The sequence below is a fragment of the Sinocyclocheilus rhinocerous genome, unplaced genomic scaffold (genome assembly GCF_001515625.1).
Source record: "Sinocyclocheilus rhinocerous isolate Xijiao unplaced genomic scaffold, SAMN03320098_v1.1 scaffold683, whole genome shotgun sequence".
NCBI lineage: Eukaryota > Metazoa > Chordata > Actinopteri > Cypriniformes > Cyprinidae > Sinocyclocheilus > Sinocyclocheilus rhinocerous.
Genome location: NW_015642819.1, coordinates 825,527 through 841,165, shown reverse-complemented (window position 1 = coordinate 841,165; position 15,639 = coordinate 825,527). Strand labels below are relative to the sequence as shown.

General features: G+C 37.8%; 2 protein-coding genes across 3 annotated transcripts; one reads left to right on the top strand and one right to left on the bottom strand.

Annotated features, from left to right (window-relative positions):
* The first annotated feature begins 974 nt into the window (after nucleotides 1–974).
* On the top strand, nucleotides 975–6,536 carry LOC107756602 (sodium/bile acid cotransporter-like). Its single transcript, XM_016573784.1, has 6 exons — nucleotides 975–1,034; nucleotides 1,160–1,568; nucleotides 3,936–4,140; nucleotides 5,032–5,210; nucleotides 5,348–5,547; nucleotides 6,327–6,536. The coding sequence occupies exons 2-6, from the start codon at nucleotides 1,180–1,182 to the stop codon at nucleotides 6,395–6,397; spliced, it is 1,044 nt and encodes a 347-aa protein (XP_016429270.1). The 5' UTR covers nucleotides 975–1,034; nucleotides 1,160–1,179; the 3' UTR covers nucleotides 6,398–6,536.
* Nucleotides 6,537–7,159: 623 nt separating this feature from the next.
* On the bottom strand, nucleotides 7,160–14,562 carry LOC107756601 (serine/arginine-rich splicing factor 5-like). Of its 2 annotated transcripts, none has more exons than XM_016573781.1 (8): nucleotides 14,404–14,562; nucleotides 14,020–14,149; nucleotides 12,887–12,957; nucleotides 12,575–12,682; nucleotides 11,141–11,210; nucleotides 9,612–9,685; nucleotides 9,393–9,500; nucleotides 7,160–8,492 (listed from the first exon to the last, which is right to left on the bottom strand). In XM_016573781.1, the coding sequence occupies exons 2-8, from the start codon at nucleotides 14,143–14,145 to the stop codon at nucleotides 8,243–8,245; spliced, it is 807 nt and encodes a 268-aa protein (XP_016429267.1). In that variant the 5' UTR covers nucleotides 14,146–14,149; nucleotides 14,404–14,562; the 3' UTR covers nucleotides 7,160–8,242. The 2 variants fall into 2 exon arrangements, with proteins under 2 accessions (XP_016429267.1, XP_016429269.1); XM_016573783.1 differs by having other exon boundaries at nucleotides 14,020–14,146.
* Between the last annotated feature and the right edge of the window lie 1,077 nt (nucleotides 14,563–15,639).

Genomic DNA, 15,639 nt, shown 5'->3' with positions numbered 1-15,639 from the left:
TAAATCTGTAAACATTAATTCATGTATGAAGAAAAAAAATAAGCAAGTAGGCTAATATAGTAAAAATGAATCAACCCATATGCTGGGTTAAATCAACCCAATTTGCTGGGTAAAATTAACCCAACATGTGTTCTGTTCCATATTTACCCAGCCCTCGGGTTAAAAACAACCCATATTGGGTTGTTTTGAACATAATGTTTTTTATAGTAGCAACACTGATATCATGCTGAGATAGCCTAGCCTTTTGTCCAGAAAGAGCAAACTTACATAAAAACATGAGTTGTTTAGTTGTTAGATGCTGACTAACTGGAATTATTGGAAATGTCTAGATATGTTATTGTATTTTTGAAAACAAGAGTCTTCCATTGGCATTTCGTGAGTGCTGCGTTGTGTAGGATGTGGTTACCTACAGTGGGTTGCAAAGAACATGAGAATCACAGCCTTGCACTAATTTCAGCTCTGAAACTTGGCAATGAACACCATAACTTGTTCATTTCTATTTGGTAACTTATCAAGGAAATTATCAATCTGCATAACCTGTTGCTGAACTTTTTCCAATGGTTGTGATACTTACGAAAATACATAAAAAATTAGTCGAAATTATTATGACTAATTTCTTAGCGTAGGAAAAAAAAAGTGAAAGCAGACATGTATGAAAAAAGGCCAAAAAAGCATATTTGTGTTAAAAATTGGACGTTGCAAATGAGAAAATTTTCAATTTTCTTCAGTTTTGTTTGTAACAACTGTGTGAAGAAACAAAACTCTATATAATATGCTGTTATGTTCCTACTAGTGTACATTGTTTTGAGGTGTGTACAAATGTCTATATTCAGAAATGACTACACCGTGATATTAAATGTAAATGTGATTTAAAATAAAGTTATAAATAGCTTAGCCCTTAAAGGGTTAATGAACAAAAAAAAAACTGTACCAGATTAGAGGACAGATAGGAAACCACTATTTTTCTCTCACTGGTTCACTCTGGCTTTCTGAGAAGATTCCACACAGTCACCGAAGCACTGCGTGAATCAAAGGTAGGCTTGAGATTTATTTTTCTACAGATACAAATATACTTAAAACAACTTAAGCATTTGTTGTTATTTCTTGGATTACATAAACTTTTTTGACACTTTAACTGTCTCTCACTTCTATCTCACAGTTTATGAAAACATTTCAAAAATGGTGGTCACTGCAAATTCAACCATCGAATCCAACTTTTCAAGCTTTGACGGGAATATAAACAACACCACCTCAAATGACTCTGCATTCAGTGACAATGCAGACCAGGTTATCCGCTTGGTGTTAATTGTTATTCTTTTTATCACCATGGTGTCTCTTGGATGCACATTGGAAATCTCAAAAATCAAGAATTATCTCATCAAACCCAAAGGGGTGGCGATTGCAGCTGGGGCTCAATATGGTATAATGCCCCTCACAGCCTTCTGCTTTGCAAAGCTGTTTCAGTTGGGTCCTATGGAGAGCATATCTGTGTTAATTTGTGGGTGCTGTCCGGGAGGAAACCTCTCCAACATCTTTGCTCTGGCTCTCCAGGGAGACATGAACCTCAGGTAATTCTTCAGACAATTAATACTGTCCAATAGTAGACTAATGGAGAAAATGATGAGCTTCACCTCACTGAGATTATTTGTTGCAAACAATGCAAGAACTTTTAGCAATCTATGGATTTCCTTTAAATCATTTGAATAGCTGGGACAATGGACCCTTTTCACAATACTGTGATGACGCATTTCAATCAGCATTGTAAATCCTCCAAAGTTTTTTGTATCTTCATTTAAAAAAAAAAAAAAAAAAGTACATTTATAACACTATAGGCCTACTTTGTATTATATTAGGCCTACCTTTGCATCAAATTACAAAAAATCTAGTTAACGTTAATGCGAGACTAATGGAGAAAATGATGAGCTTCACCTCACTGAGATTATTTGTTGCAAACAATGCAAGAACTTTTAGCAATCTATGGATTTCCTTTAAATCATTTGAATAGCTGGGACAATGGACCCTTTTCACAATACTGTGATGACGCATTTCAATCAGCATTGTAAATCCTCCAAAGTTTTTTGTATCTTCATTTAAAAAAAAAAAAAAAAAGTACATTTATAACACTATAGGCCTACTTTGTATTATATTAGGCCTACCTTTGCATCAAATTACAAAAAATCTAGTTAACGTTAATGCGAGGGTGTTTCTAATACAGCATCTATGGGACTGACTGTAAATTTGACATCGTTCTCTCTACTGACTGCCGTTATCAGTCTCTCTTTTTTTCCTTTTTTTTGGAAAGTCATGAAAACACTATCATGGAGTTTTTCTTTTGCTATTTGAGCAAATGAGAATGTAAAAAATATATTTGTGGTAGTCTACCATTCACTGCTATAGAAGTTTCCCCTACTATGACGGCTTCTGCTGCTGAGAAACCCGGAAATGTGAAAAGGGTCCATTACAGATCATGAAAGATCAGCAAAACAGGTGTTTTTTAGCCCAGATGTTTGCATAAGATGTTTGCATACCTTATAGCGGGTTCCCTGTGGTGCTTGGAATTTGAGTTGGATTTGTTAAAACTATAACCTACAGTATTTTTTTTAAACTCTCAAAAAATGATTGCAGTTGATTTCATTATTTATTCTATAGTTAACACTTATTCAATTGCTTTTTGAGAAAAGAAAAATGAAAGCAATGGCCCTTTATCCATGCTATATGAATAATCTATGAATAATATATAGGCCTATGTAACGATGTTATATGGTAATAATGGCAACTTTAATACGACTGATATAAATACTAGATTTATTCTAGTGAATCGGTTATATCGGAATATCTTTGTTCAAACGTGAACAATGAATCAATTCAGTAATTTGAGTACTTGTGTGCATTAATATAATTTATACCATGGTCTGTCTGAATACTCGATTCTGATTGGCTGGGAGGTATGCATTAAAACCATTTAATGCACAGGTAGTTCCAAGTCAGTTTAATCCCCATTCTATATTAATGCGATGCTGTAATTGATGCACACACACGCACACACAGAGAGAGTTTTCTGCGCACATACAGAAACATTCAGGAGCACAGAAACTTGTTGACAGCCCCCTGGGTAAAAATCGAGTTCCGGGCCCCCTCTCCCTCATTGGGCCCTTGGAACCATCCTAACCTTCCCCCCCGTTACGCCGTCCCTGGACACAGGTAACACACAAACAGCTGTCATCTCTCTCGATTGATCGATAACTAATTCAAATAAATGCTATAATTCATTCGAAAATAACCGTCATTTTTACCCTTCCGGTCAAATATTGGGCTGCATACATCATTAACAACTTTAACTTGACAAATGACCATGGTATATGTATATGTAGATGCCTCATTAGCAACTGTTTCTATGGGCCACTATACGTAAGCCGCCCGCCATATTGGAAGGGTCAACTTGCCGTCATTCACCATAATTTTATCAATGAATATTCGAAGATGTCACAATCCTTACATATCTATGTTTCCGCCGGACTTTCGCATTCTCATCTGTGAAATGTTATCCCGTTTCTTCGGGAATTTAAATCCCGGCGGTTTTTACAACCATCGGCTGTGCAGGATTGTGGCATCTTCGAATATTCATTGTTTATTATGGTGAATGACGTCAAGCTGACTGTTGCAAGATGGAGGACGTGTCTACGTGCCTAGAGCTGTTGAAGGAGGCATCTACCTATACATATTTATGGGTATAAGCGGGATAATTCACGGCTGCATTAAACGATTTTAATGCACAACATGGAGGCCAAGAACCACCCGATGCAATACATGAGTTAAATATCTATTCAAGTTTGTCTAGTGCTTTATCTGCATTTCTCTAACACAGGGCACCAATGACAATATGGTTGCACAAAGTATCTCATTATTTTAAATTGTATCTATTTTTTTTCTCTCAGTATTGTGATGACTACTTGTTCCACGGCACTGGGATTGGGTATGATGCCACTCCTGCTCTATCTGTACAGCCAGGGTTTCTCAAACCTGGCACAATTTGTTCCTTTCACTTACATCACTTTTGCCCTGATTATGATCCTGGTGCCCTGCGGTATTGGGATCTTGATCAACTACCGAGTGCCCCAGTATTCTAAGATCATCACCAAGGTGTGTGTTAATTCATGTATGGAGTATGATACTGCTTTTATTCAACAGTTCAATAATGACTTTAGCAGAGTAAAGGTGAGGTAACATTTACGATTACTCTGCAAAATCCCGCAGGCAAATCCAGTCATCCAGGCAAACAAGTTCCCCATGCAAATTTCGCTCTTGTACTAGTTAACAGTAAGCTGCTTGGTTTGAAAATGAGTTTTGTGTGAGCTGTACACCATACACCGCAACTCCATGGACACTAGACCCGCAAAATTTTGCCTGTGAAATCTTGTTAACGTGGCCACGTACCCATCATAGTGTAGTGATGTATGAATCACAGCTTGCACGGAAGTCACTTTCAAACCAAGCAGGTTTCTGTTGGTTAACAGGGCGAATCTGCGTGACCAAATCGAACCTGTTGCGAAATCTGCTGAACAGAGGTAAAAGTGAGCTCTAACGTAGATGTAATTAGACACAATTTCAGTTTCTCTGTTTGTTTCTATTTTTTAAGCAAAGCCAAAACAAAACCGTTGTGTGACTCAGACCAGGGGTGCATTTCCCAAAAGCATCGTTAGATAACTATGGTCGCAAGTTCCATTGCACTCGATTGGTAATGACGGAACTTGCGACCATAGTTGCTTCTGGGAAACGCACCCCTGCACGGTAGTGGTGTTTAGTTCCTGAATGAATCAGCGTCTTTAAAGAATCAGTTGAGTAAATGATTCAATTACACATTCATAAAGACCGCTACTTGTTTCTTTTAACACTCTGGAATGCTGCTCGACCACGCAAAGCAAACTGTTGTATTGTAAAATATAAATGCTCTGGCTACATGCCATTAGCATGATAGACAAATTATAAACAATTATAAGCATGTTCTGCATTTATTTTCCTGTTGGCTTGTAGGTTGGGTTAACACTCCTGCTGATCTCATGTGTTGTCATTGGGGTTCTTGCTGGTATGTCTGATGGAGGAAAAATTTTCACAGTGCTGTCTCGTCAACTTATAGCCACAGCTGCATTGATGCCATTGACTGGATTCATATGTGGATATATCCTGTCCACTCTGTTCAGGATGAATGCACCGTATGTCCACCGTATAGAATTGTAGTGTATGAGTGAGATGCAAATCCATTCACAAGATAATCAACCAAATTGATTTATTGTTCAGTCAAAGTGCAGTTTTTTCGTCATCATGTTCACTTGTGTCCTTTGGTCCTCAGTTGCAGACGGACTGTTTCTATGGAGGTGGGCTGTCAGAACATCCAGCTGTGTACCACAATCCTGAAGGTGGCCTTTCCTGCTGAGCTCATTGGTCAGCTGTATTTCTTCCCCGTCATCTACATTGTGTTCCAGATAGTCGAGGCCCTTATTTTGATATTCCTGTTCAGATGCCATCAGAGACTGAGACCATCCCAACAAGGTACATGAACTCTATAAACTGTTATGAAATGCTGAAAATGTACTTGCCCTCAGGCCATCCAAGATGTAGATGAGTTTTTTTTCTTCTTCATCGGAAAAGATTTGGAGAAATTTAGCAGTACATTACTTGCTCACTAATGGATCCTCTACGGTGAATGAGAATGAGAGTCCAAACAGCTGATAAAAACATCACAAATATTCCACAAGTAATCCACACGACTCCAGTCCATCAATTCACGTCTTGTAAAGTGAAAATCCCCATCCCATGTTGTCCTTTCACATCAAAATTCACTGACATATTTTTTTGGGCTGTTTTCACTTGTAAGCAGTGGTTGATCTGTGCGTATTTCTTGGGAGAAAGCAATATACACAGTAGATAGAGGACTTGTATTTTAGCTGGAAGCAACAAGTTGAATTCAAAATGTAAAATTTGTTTATTACGAACACAGATTTCACTTCACAAGATGTTAATTGATAGCCTGGAGTCGTGTGGATTGATTACTTGTGGATTATTGTAATGTTTTTATCAGCTGTTTAAACTCTCATTCTGACGGCATCCATTCACTGCAGAGGATCCATTGGTGAGCAAGTGATGTAATGCTAATTTTTTTGACTTTTTCTGAATCTTGAAAGGCCTGAGAATGAGTACATTTCAGCAAATTTTCATTTTGTAAAATTATACTCACCTAACAACCTAAATAAGTATTGTTTTAAAAAAATTAAATACTGTATTATATGTATTTTAAATTCTAAAAATAACTATTATCTCTTTCTACACAGAAACGAAAGAGTACACAGCAGTGGAAAGAGCAGCTGAAGAAACTAATGGGCCCTCTAACAGTGTTATCTGAGGACCCCATAGTGCTTATAAAGCTCAAAATGGACTCAAGGAATTTGGGACCAAAGTACCACAGATGCTGTGACCACGGGGAAACTACATATTTTGTTGTTCCTCCTTGAAAAACATATGCATAATGCCGAATAGTCAGTTTAGAGTATAAAAATAGTTAACTTTACTGTACAAATTAATTGTTTGAATAAAGGTATTAACTTTTTTACACTTGAAAACATTTTGAAAAATGTATTCCCTGTTAAATGAGTTCTTATGGCTTAGAAACACAGACCCCATAGTGCTTCTAAAGCTCAAAATGGACTCAAGGAATTTGGGACCAAAGTACCACAGATGCTGTGACCACGGGGAAACTACATATTTTGTTGTTCCTCCTTGAAAAACATATGCATAATGCCGAATAGTCAGTTTAGAGTATAAAAATAGTTAACTTTACTGTACAAATTAATTGTTTGAATAAAGGTATTAACTGTTTTTTTACACTTGAAAACATTTTGAAAAATGTATTCCCCGTTAAATGAGTTCTTATGGCTTAGAAACACATTGAATAATTTTATAAAATGGAGACTTTCAGGTTAAAAAATATGGCACTTTTATGCTGTTGTGCAACCACATACAATTAGACACTGCATTAAGAAACCATTACTGTCTTATATGAGCAATGTATGTGTAATGCATTTTTGTTTTAGGCATGTACTGTAATATTGTCATTACCGTTTCAGATTGTGTGATTTTTATTTTGGAAAATGGCCGACCTCATTCCTAACAGCTTTTCAGTAATTTATTCATTTTGAACAGTGCTACACAAACTTTATAATTGCTCAAAAACATTTTCATGTGTAATATTTGTACCATGGTACAGAAAGGTAACACATGCATCAAAACATATCCAGACAAAACCTGACATTGTCTGATTTTTACATACTCAAAATACCGGAATACTAAAAAGCATGATACATCAGAATTATGCCATATTAAAATCTCATCCTGTTTTGTTAAATAAAAGAAAATGTATGCATTGCAAAAAAGCATAATTTACTCATACAAACAAATGCAACATAGAAATGTCTCCAGAATGAGAAATTAAATGCATACATATGAATAGGCTTGTATATGATAAGATCTAATTTTTTCATGCAGCGTGGAGGGAACTCTGATAATGCTTTGATTATAATTCAAGCATCCACATTACAAACGATTCACACACATATTCATGAAGTAACAAAAAGAAACAGTTAGCTGGCCCAAACAGCACAGGCGGTTTTGTAAAATGTTGAAAGACCTACAAAGTATTAGAAACTTAATTTTACTTTATTTGTTGGATATGAAATCCTCGCTCCTCATTTTGTGTTTGTGCATGTGTGGCAGTTTTTGCACTTGAAATTCATGTTACCATCAGCCTTTCATGAAGCAATAAAAGCTCATTTGTTGTCAGTCACGATTCATACTATGTTTTATTCATAAAACCCTAATTAATATTTTCAACACAAAACAAAGAGTCAAACTTACTGAAAACAATCACATTTACTGGCTTGTCCATGATTATATTTAAACAATTAAAGACTCTCTCAACATCAATCAAACCTCACTCTGTATATAGTGATAAAAATAACCACAAAATACCCATTTCCGATATGAACTTTAACAAAACACCCAAAATAGTAGTATATTCCTGATTTAAGTGACTCTCCTGTCAAATACCTTCAATCTAGCAACAGAGGCTGGAGAGAGGCTGTTCCTCCACTTTCGGGACCAAAACTGGTCAAAGATGGGACAATATCGCTAACTTCAGCCTCTTGCAGTGCTTGACTACAGACGCATCCCTCAGCATACAGAGCAGTGGCGGCTAATGACGACTGTCAGCAGACGGGGAACGGGACGGTGGGGGGCGCTGTGCTGGGGTCGGTGGTGACGCCGATTCAGCACGTGGGGCTTCTTTGGGCCGCACAGGAGAAGCACTGGCCGAACGGGACCGACTTCTGGAGCGGTTATGTGATTTGGGGCTGTGGGAACGGGAGCGGCTACGAGAACGTGACGTGGAGCGCCCTCTGGAACGAGAACGGGATGAGCTATTTGAACGAGACCGAGTTCTGGACCTACAGGACAAGAGAAAATCAATCAATCAATCAATCAATCATCTGTCTGTCAATATTTACATTCAAAAGTTAAGGGTCGATATGATTTTTTAAAATGTTTTTGAAAAAAATAAATATAGTAAAACTGTAACTGTATTGTGAAATACTATTACAATAAACTATTAAATGATTTAAACATTTCTATTTTAATTAGGGCTGTGCAAAAAATCGAATGCGATTTTCATGCGCATCTCGTCAGTAAAGCCGCTCCTGTGATTGGCAATGAATCGCCGGCGATTTTGTGTAGCTTGTCAGTGAACTACGGCTCTGTGTAGTAAATGCCGCTCCATCTGAAAGCACGTGCTGGAGATTTACTACTAATCACAGAAGCGGCTTTACTGACGAGATGCGCATGAAAAATCGCATTCGATTTTTTGCACAGCCCTAATTTTAATATTTAATATGTGATTGTAACACTAAATTTTCAGCAACCATTACTCCAGTCTTCAGAGTCACATGATCCGTCAGAAATCATTCAAATATGCAGATTTGGTGACCAAGAAACATTTATTATTATTGTTAAAAACAGTTGTGCTGCTTGATATTTTTGAGAAAACATTTTCTTCAGTTTTTTTTTCATTATTAGAAAGTCCATAAGAAAATAACTTATATGTAGATTTTTTTTGTAACATTATAAATGTGTTTACTGTCACGTTTGATCAATTTAATGCAATTTAATGTTTTGGTGAAAAAAAATAAAAAATACTGACCCCAATCTTTTAAACAGTATAGTATAAACCTATATATATATTTTTCATTATACATATTATACAGTTTATATACTACATTTGTCATTAACGGTACATACAAAAATTTTAAACTTTAAACCTTAACAGACAGCTAAAAACAAGAATAACTCACTTTTTCCTGGATGCCTCAACAAGTTTGATTTTCCTTCCATTGATCTCCTTCCCAGACAACTTCTCAAGGGCATTTTTTAGATCACTATGAGACGCAAACTCAACCACACTGTAGAAAGATAAAAGTATTACACAAAACAGCAAAAAAAAAAAGCAGTATCAATTCAGCTTTAAAACAGTTCTGCAGGGAGAGTAACAGGAAAGAAAATAGCCAGCTTACCCCTCATTAAGCTTTGGCCGATGGGCATCTGCAAATGTAACCTCTCCAGCTTGTCTCATGAAATCCTTCAAATCCTACACACAGTACACCAGCATTTTGAGTTAGCTAAGTAACTCAGATAATCATTTTTACACGTTTTATGAAGTATCACAGTAACTGAACTATCAAAGTTGGGGTCCGAGAATCTCTCAGCTCATGCTCAAGCCTGGACCATGTTCAATATGCTCCATACAAACATTCAAATTAAGCTGAAGAACATTTCAGCACACGGATACCAACAAAAAGTATAGGGTCTGTGTAGGGTAACTTTTTGGATTAGTAATCAGACAGAAAAGAACTGCAAAAAGCGAGGCCAAGCTGACACCTTTGAATCACAACACGTGTGAATCAGCCCCATTTCATGGTCTTAGGAATCTCTATTCAAAGCTTTGTGAGGCCAACCCTGGCTTCTAAACACAAAGACTTCTGTCTCGTCAGCCAAAATTAACGAGCACTGGAACGAAAAGGAGTTGCGTATAATCAAGGGTACTTTTGGCTTGCAATGCTGTAACATTCCCAGACCCCCGTACTACAAGACTAGCAGAGGAAATATGTGGAGCAGCTCGTAAAAAAGGGCCCCACATTTGTTAAAATGCAAAATACATTTACATGGCAGATGCATTCTTACCAAAACACAAGTGTATACAGTGTGGTAGAGCACAGGGCTTCCCTCCATCGATCGTACCCTATTTGTGCCGTCCCCTCAAGGGCACTGAGCGTAAACAGCGAGGAAGAGATTATAGACTAATACCTGGGAACGTACCCATCGGGCTGGGGCCATAACCTGGAGATTTTATCCTCGGGACCACCAGAGAGCAGGGTGGGTGAGTATACCGATCGAAGCCTCTCAAATTACCGAACCCCTCGATTGACTGCGTATACCAGAGATTGGCTCTGTTTCTCTCTTTCTCTCGCTCTCTTTCTGCCCCTCTCTCTCTTTCACTCTCTGTCTCTCTCTCTCTCTTTCAGCTCGGCACCGTCACAAACTGCGCTTTGTAGCGGCAGCTGCTGCCTCTAGAGCGAGAGGGCATCACTCACAGAGAGCTCTCATGCGCTCGGCGGCGATCGGCGGAGGTCAACTAGGCGTGGGACACAACGGGAGTGGCTTAAGCAGAGAGAGGGGCCCTGTAGGGGTTAACTCCACCATTAGCGATCTCTTCCATACGACACAACAGTCAGGCTGGCAAATAGAGGGGTGAACAATTGGTTAAAACAGAGGCAAAGTGACTTAACTTTACCATTTCCTCTTCTCTAGCACCAAGTATTTTTTATATGACCTTGAATTTGAAATTAATCTCAGAATGACACTTTTTGTCACAGATTTACATTTAGTTGGGTAATTAAAAGCTACTAAATCAACATAACTATCTATCTACATAACTCTCATAATTCTATTCATCTTTGAAGGAAATCCTTATTTTTTGTCATTTGCAATGACTGGGAATATAACTGACTCAACAAAACCTGACAGCAAATTGTTGAACACTCACCTGCCAGCTGACTCTCGACGACAAATTCTCCACAATAAGGCGATTCTCTGTGCGCATTGGTGGAGGATTCCTGACAGGTGAAACACTTAGAGTTATTGGCTTAATTTCTAATGTAGAAAATACAACTAAACTGAACATAGTATGTTTACACAAGCCTACCTGTGCAAACATGCCATACCTTTTAGATTTAGATAGACACTTCAAAAGAACAGCATTTATTTGAAATTTTTTTTTTTTTGTAACAATGTAAAAGTCCTTACTGGCAGTTTTGATCAATTTAATGCATCCTTGCTGAATAAAACTTAAAGGGGTCATATGACGCGATTTCATTTTTTCCTTTCTCTTTAGAGTGTTACAAGCTCTTGGTGCATAAAGAAGATCTGTAAAGTTGCAAAGACTAAAGTCTCAAATCCAAAGAGATATTCTTTATAAAAGTTAAGAGTTAGCCACACCTACCTAAAATGGCTCGTTCAAACACGCCCCCACATATCTACCTCACTATGTGGGAAGATTTGCATAACACCGCCCAAATGTTCACGCAAAGAAAGAAGGCGTAACTTTTATTCTCACTGTAGTATTGTTGCCGCTGCCGCCATGTCCTGAAGACGCTGTGTGCTTCGTTGTGAAAGCGAAGCTACTTTGGTCTTCCAAAAGAGGACGATATCCGCTTCGTCATGCCTAGAGCTGATCTGTGCTGGTCGCTGAGGGAATACATCAACTTAGTGCTGTGGATCGCCAGCACATTTTATGGAGGACTGTTTACTGATCCTGGGAGAGTTACGTTAGACTAAAATGCCGGCAGTTCTGACTCACGTAAGTACGTTTTCTTTTATCATTTGCCACTGATGATTCAAACGCAAGTTTTGGGCAGTGTGGATTAACGTTAGCACTTGTTGTTTGTCATTTCTCTGATCACAAATGCAGACAGGGTTTTATGTTTACGCGGCGCAATGCAACGCAACGCGTAAAAAGACAGTATAAGTCATTATAATCAGTAATTATGTCCCCACTGGATGCAACAAATGCCTCGTTTGTAATGGGTTTTAATGTTTATGTCTCGTCGCTCCGGCCGGACACGGCATCGACAGTATGGTGAGGGGCGTAACATTTCCGTCTCACGCTTGAGGTATTCGGCCAATCACAACGCACTGAATAGCTGGCCAATCACAGCACACCTCGCTTTTTCAGACCGATGAGCTTTGTAAAAATCTACGCGTTTCAAAAAGGCGGGGCATAGAGGAGAAACAATAATGTACAGTATGTGGAAAATAATGTGTTTTTTTAACTTTAAACCGCATAAACACATTTCATTACACCAAATACACAAAATAATGTTCTTTTTAGCAGCATCATATGACCCCTTTAATTTCTTACAAAAATAAAAAATCTTACTGAACCAAAACTATTGAAAATTGAACAAAAATGGACCCCTACCTCCGGCTGTCCTGGGAGCCACGACTATACCGACCAGGAAAACGACCTCCACCACCACCACGGCCTCGGCCTCCACGCAGACGCACACGGGCATGTTCAATGGTCACCCTAAAATCAAAACATCCCTTAGACATGTGTCTGCCTCGGCTAAGTCTCCGTTCCCTCCAAGGCTTCTTCTTTTTCTCTACCTAATCAATCTTAGATAGATTTTCCTTATCCCTGTTGCTTTTAGCCTGCTCACTGAGGAAATTAAGGCTGTTTTTAAACAATATGTACTGAGAAAAGCAATATACAAATAAACACTGATCATACCTCTCATTGCAGAGCTCTTTCCCATCAAGCTCATAAACAGCATCTTCTGCATCTCTCGGATCATCAAATTCCTGCAAGAAAGAACTCAAGATTTACATGTGAATATTATATACTGCAGAGGTTTAATGACGTGTTGCCATTCTTGATCTTTAGTTTATTTTTCCTAATTAATTTTTTCAATTAATATTACTTATTTAATACTAAACTGAGCAGTTAAGAAATTTGAACAAAAAGGATTTCTTCTCTTCCAGAACAGTCTTCGCCGCCATTCATGAGAATACCACAACCTATGCGTGTGGTGCTCCTAATGTGTCTGCTATTCTTGTGAATGGTGGCGGAGACTGATCTGGAAGAGAAGAAATCGTTGAATAAAGTCATTATATTTGTTTTCTTTGTACTCAAAACGTATTCTCATAGCTTCATAAAATTACAGTTGAACCACTGATGTCACATGGACTATTTTAACGATGTCCTTACTAACTTTATGGGCCTTGAAGATTTCAGTTGCATTGCTGTCTATGCAGGGTTAGAAAGCTCTCGGATTTCATCAAAAATATCTTAATTTGTGTTCTGAAGATGAACGAAGGTCTTACGAGTTTGGAACAACATGAGGGTGAGTAATTAATGACAGAATTTTGGGTGAACTATCCCTTTAAGTACCAAATCTTTACATTACAATGATTTCTGAAGGATCATGTGACACTGAATATAACTGGAGTAATGATGTCTGCTGAAAATTCTATTCCATCAAAGGATTAAATTATGGTTTGAAGTATATGAAAACAGAAAAGTTATTTTAAAAATATCAATATTAATGTTTTTACTGTGTGCAAATGCGAACTTCTAGTGATCCTTAGAAGTGACTTCCCCCAAACGGTGGTTAGAAAATATATAGTAATTTATAATTTAATTGTGTGTGTGTACACACACACACACACTTTATAGAAATATAGGCAAAATGAGAGCTGTCTTACCACCATTGGTGAATGCGGTCAAATAACGCTGTAGGCAGCTCACTGGGCTTTAAAACGCGGCCCTTGTTGTGTTATTAATATAGTCAATTGAAGCTAACTACTGACATGCATAGAATATGTTGTTACAATATTGTTAAATTGTAAAAAGGCAAAACGTACTACAAATCCGAAGCCTCTTTTCAGGTCAATGTCCCTGATTCTTCCATAACCCTTGAAGAACCGCTCGACGTCCTTTTCCCGAGCAGAGGGGTTTAATCGACCGATGAAAATACGACAACCGCTCATCCTCCTCAAAACAAGCACAAACAAGTTAAAACAACCATGATCTAATAATACTGTCATTCTGCAATTGTCAAACACCAAACATTAACGTTACGAATCTCTGCAACAATAAAGGCTCGAGGCCACAACCCACATCCAGAGAGAGATCATTAACTGCTGAATCGCTCTACAAAATACAGTCGTTTAAACAACACATCCCTTATAAGAAGAATTCAGGCAAGTGTGAAGATGTCTTAAGTACATACTGGCTCGGGTACATACCTCTACCTGATGTTTGTCCTCTGAATGTGTCGTGCCTGTCCGAACAGTCCCCTCACACAAAATGGAGTCTGAAGAGCTGCGAACGAGGCTCGGCTTCAGCGCTGATCTGAGATCAGTTCAGAACACCACAACCGCTGCACTACTGACAGATACGCTGTGAATTCTACTGTGATTACTCAATAATTTGAACCATTATGTAGCTATCAACGTATTGAGAAAATGGTGGAAAATATGTCAAACGTAAGGCTGTATGGTAAAATAATTTTCTTAAGAGAGACGAAACACAATTTGTAGTGTCTGTGGTAACTTTGATCTGAATTTCCAAATTTATTCCGACCATAAAATACCTTGTTTAGATAAAACACGCCGTTTTCGCAATTCGCACTGCAACGAATTGTACTGAATCAATTGAACCGGTTCACAAATTGAGTCTGAATGATTCGTGAATAATCGCGAACTAAATCTCTCGGAGCCGGCACATTCTTTTGGTCCGATTCACCAAAAAACCATACTGGACTGGTCATGATGGTTTACTATTATTTAGATTCTAAATGAGATGCATTAAGGCTGCAACATAATGAGGTAAATAGCTGCATCGTTCTTTTGAATCGTTTCTTTGAAAGAACCGTTCAAAAGAACCGAAACGCGGAAATGAGCCGGACTTCCTTTACAACTATACACTAGTAGTACAGGGCTCGAACACTAGATGGCGTTAACGCACATTAATTACTAACTAATGAAATCTGCACTTTACCCTCATTACAATGGAATCCATCATGTCATATGACAGTATGGATTATTATATAACTATAAAAGCAGTTAAAGAGTAAACCACAACATGACAAGCATCAAACTCACCAAAGTAAACACACCACTTGAGTACTTCAAATGAAAGCTTTAATTAGAAATAGTTATATACACAATGTAGAATTAAATTAAACTTTATACAAATATTAAAATACTATCTTCACACCCACAGCAATGTACAGAGGAAAACCAAAAGAAGTGTAATGGGGATGGGGAGCTGGATGGATGAGTCAACTTAAATTACACTTGCAGAAAAACACCGTACAACAGTGTTTCACACACATCCTAGATATCCTTTTTTATTTGCGTCCTTTCTTTTTTAAACGTAAAAACATCCTTTGAATGAAACCAAACAAACAAAAAAAACCTCAAAAGTTAATGTTTCACTTTCACAAAAAAAAAAAAAAAAATCTTCTGAGGAAGTACGGG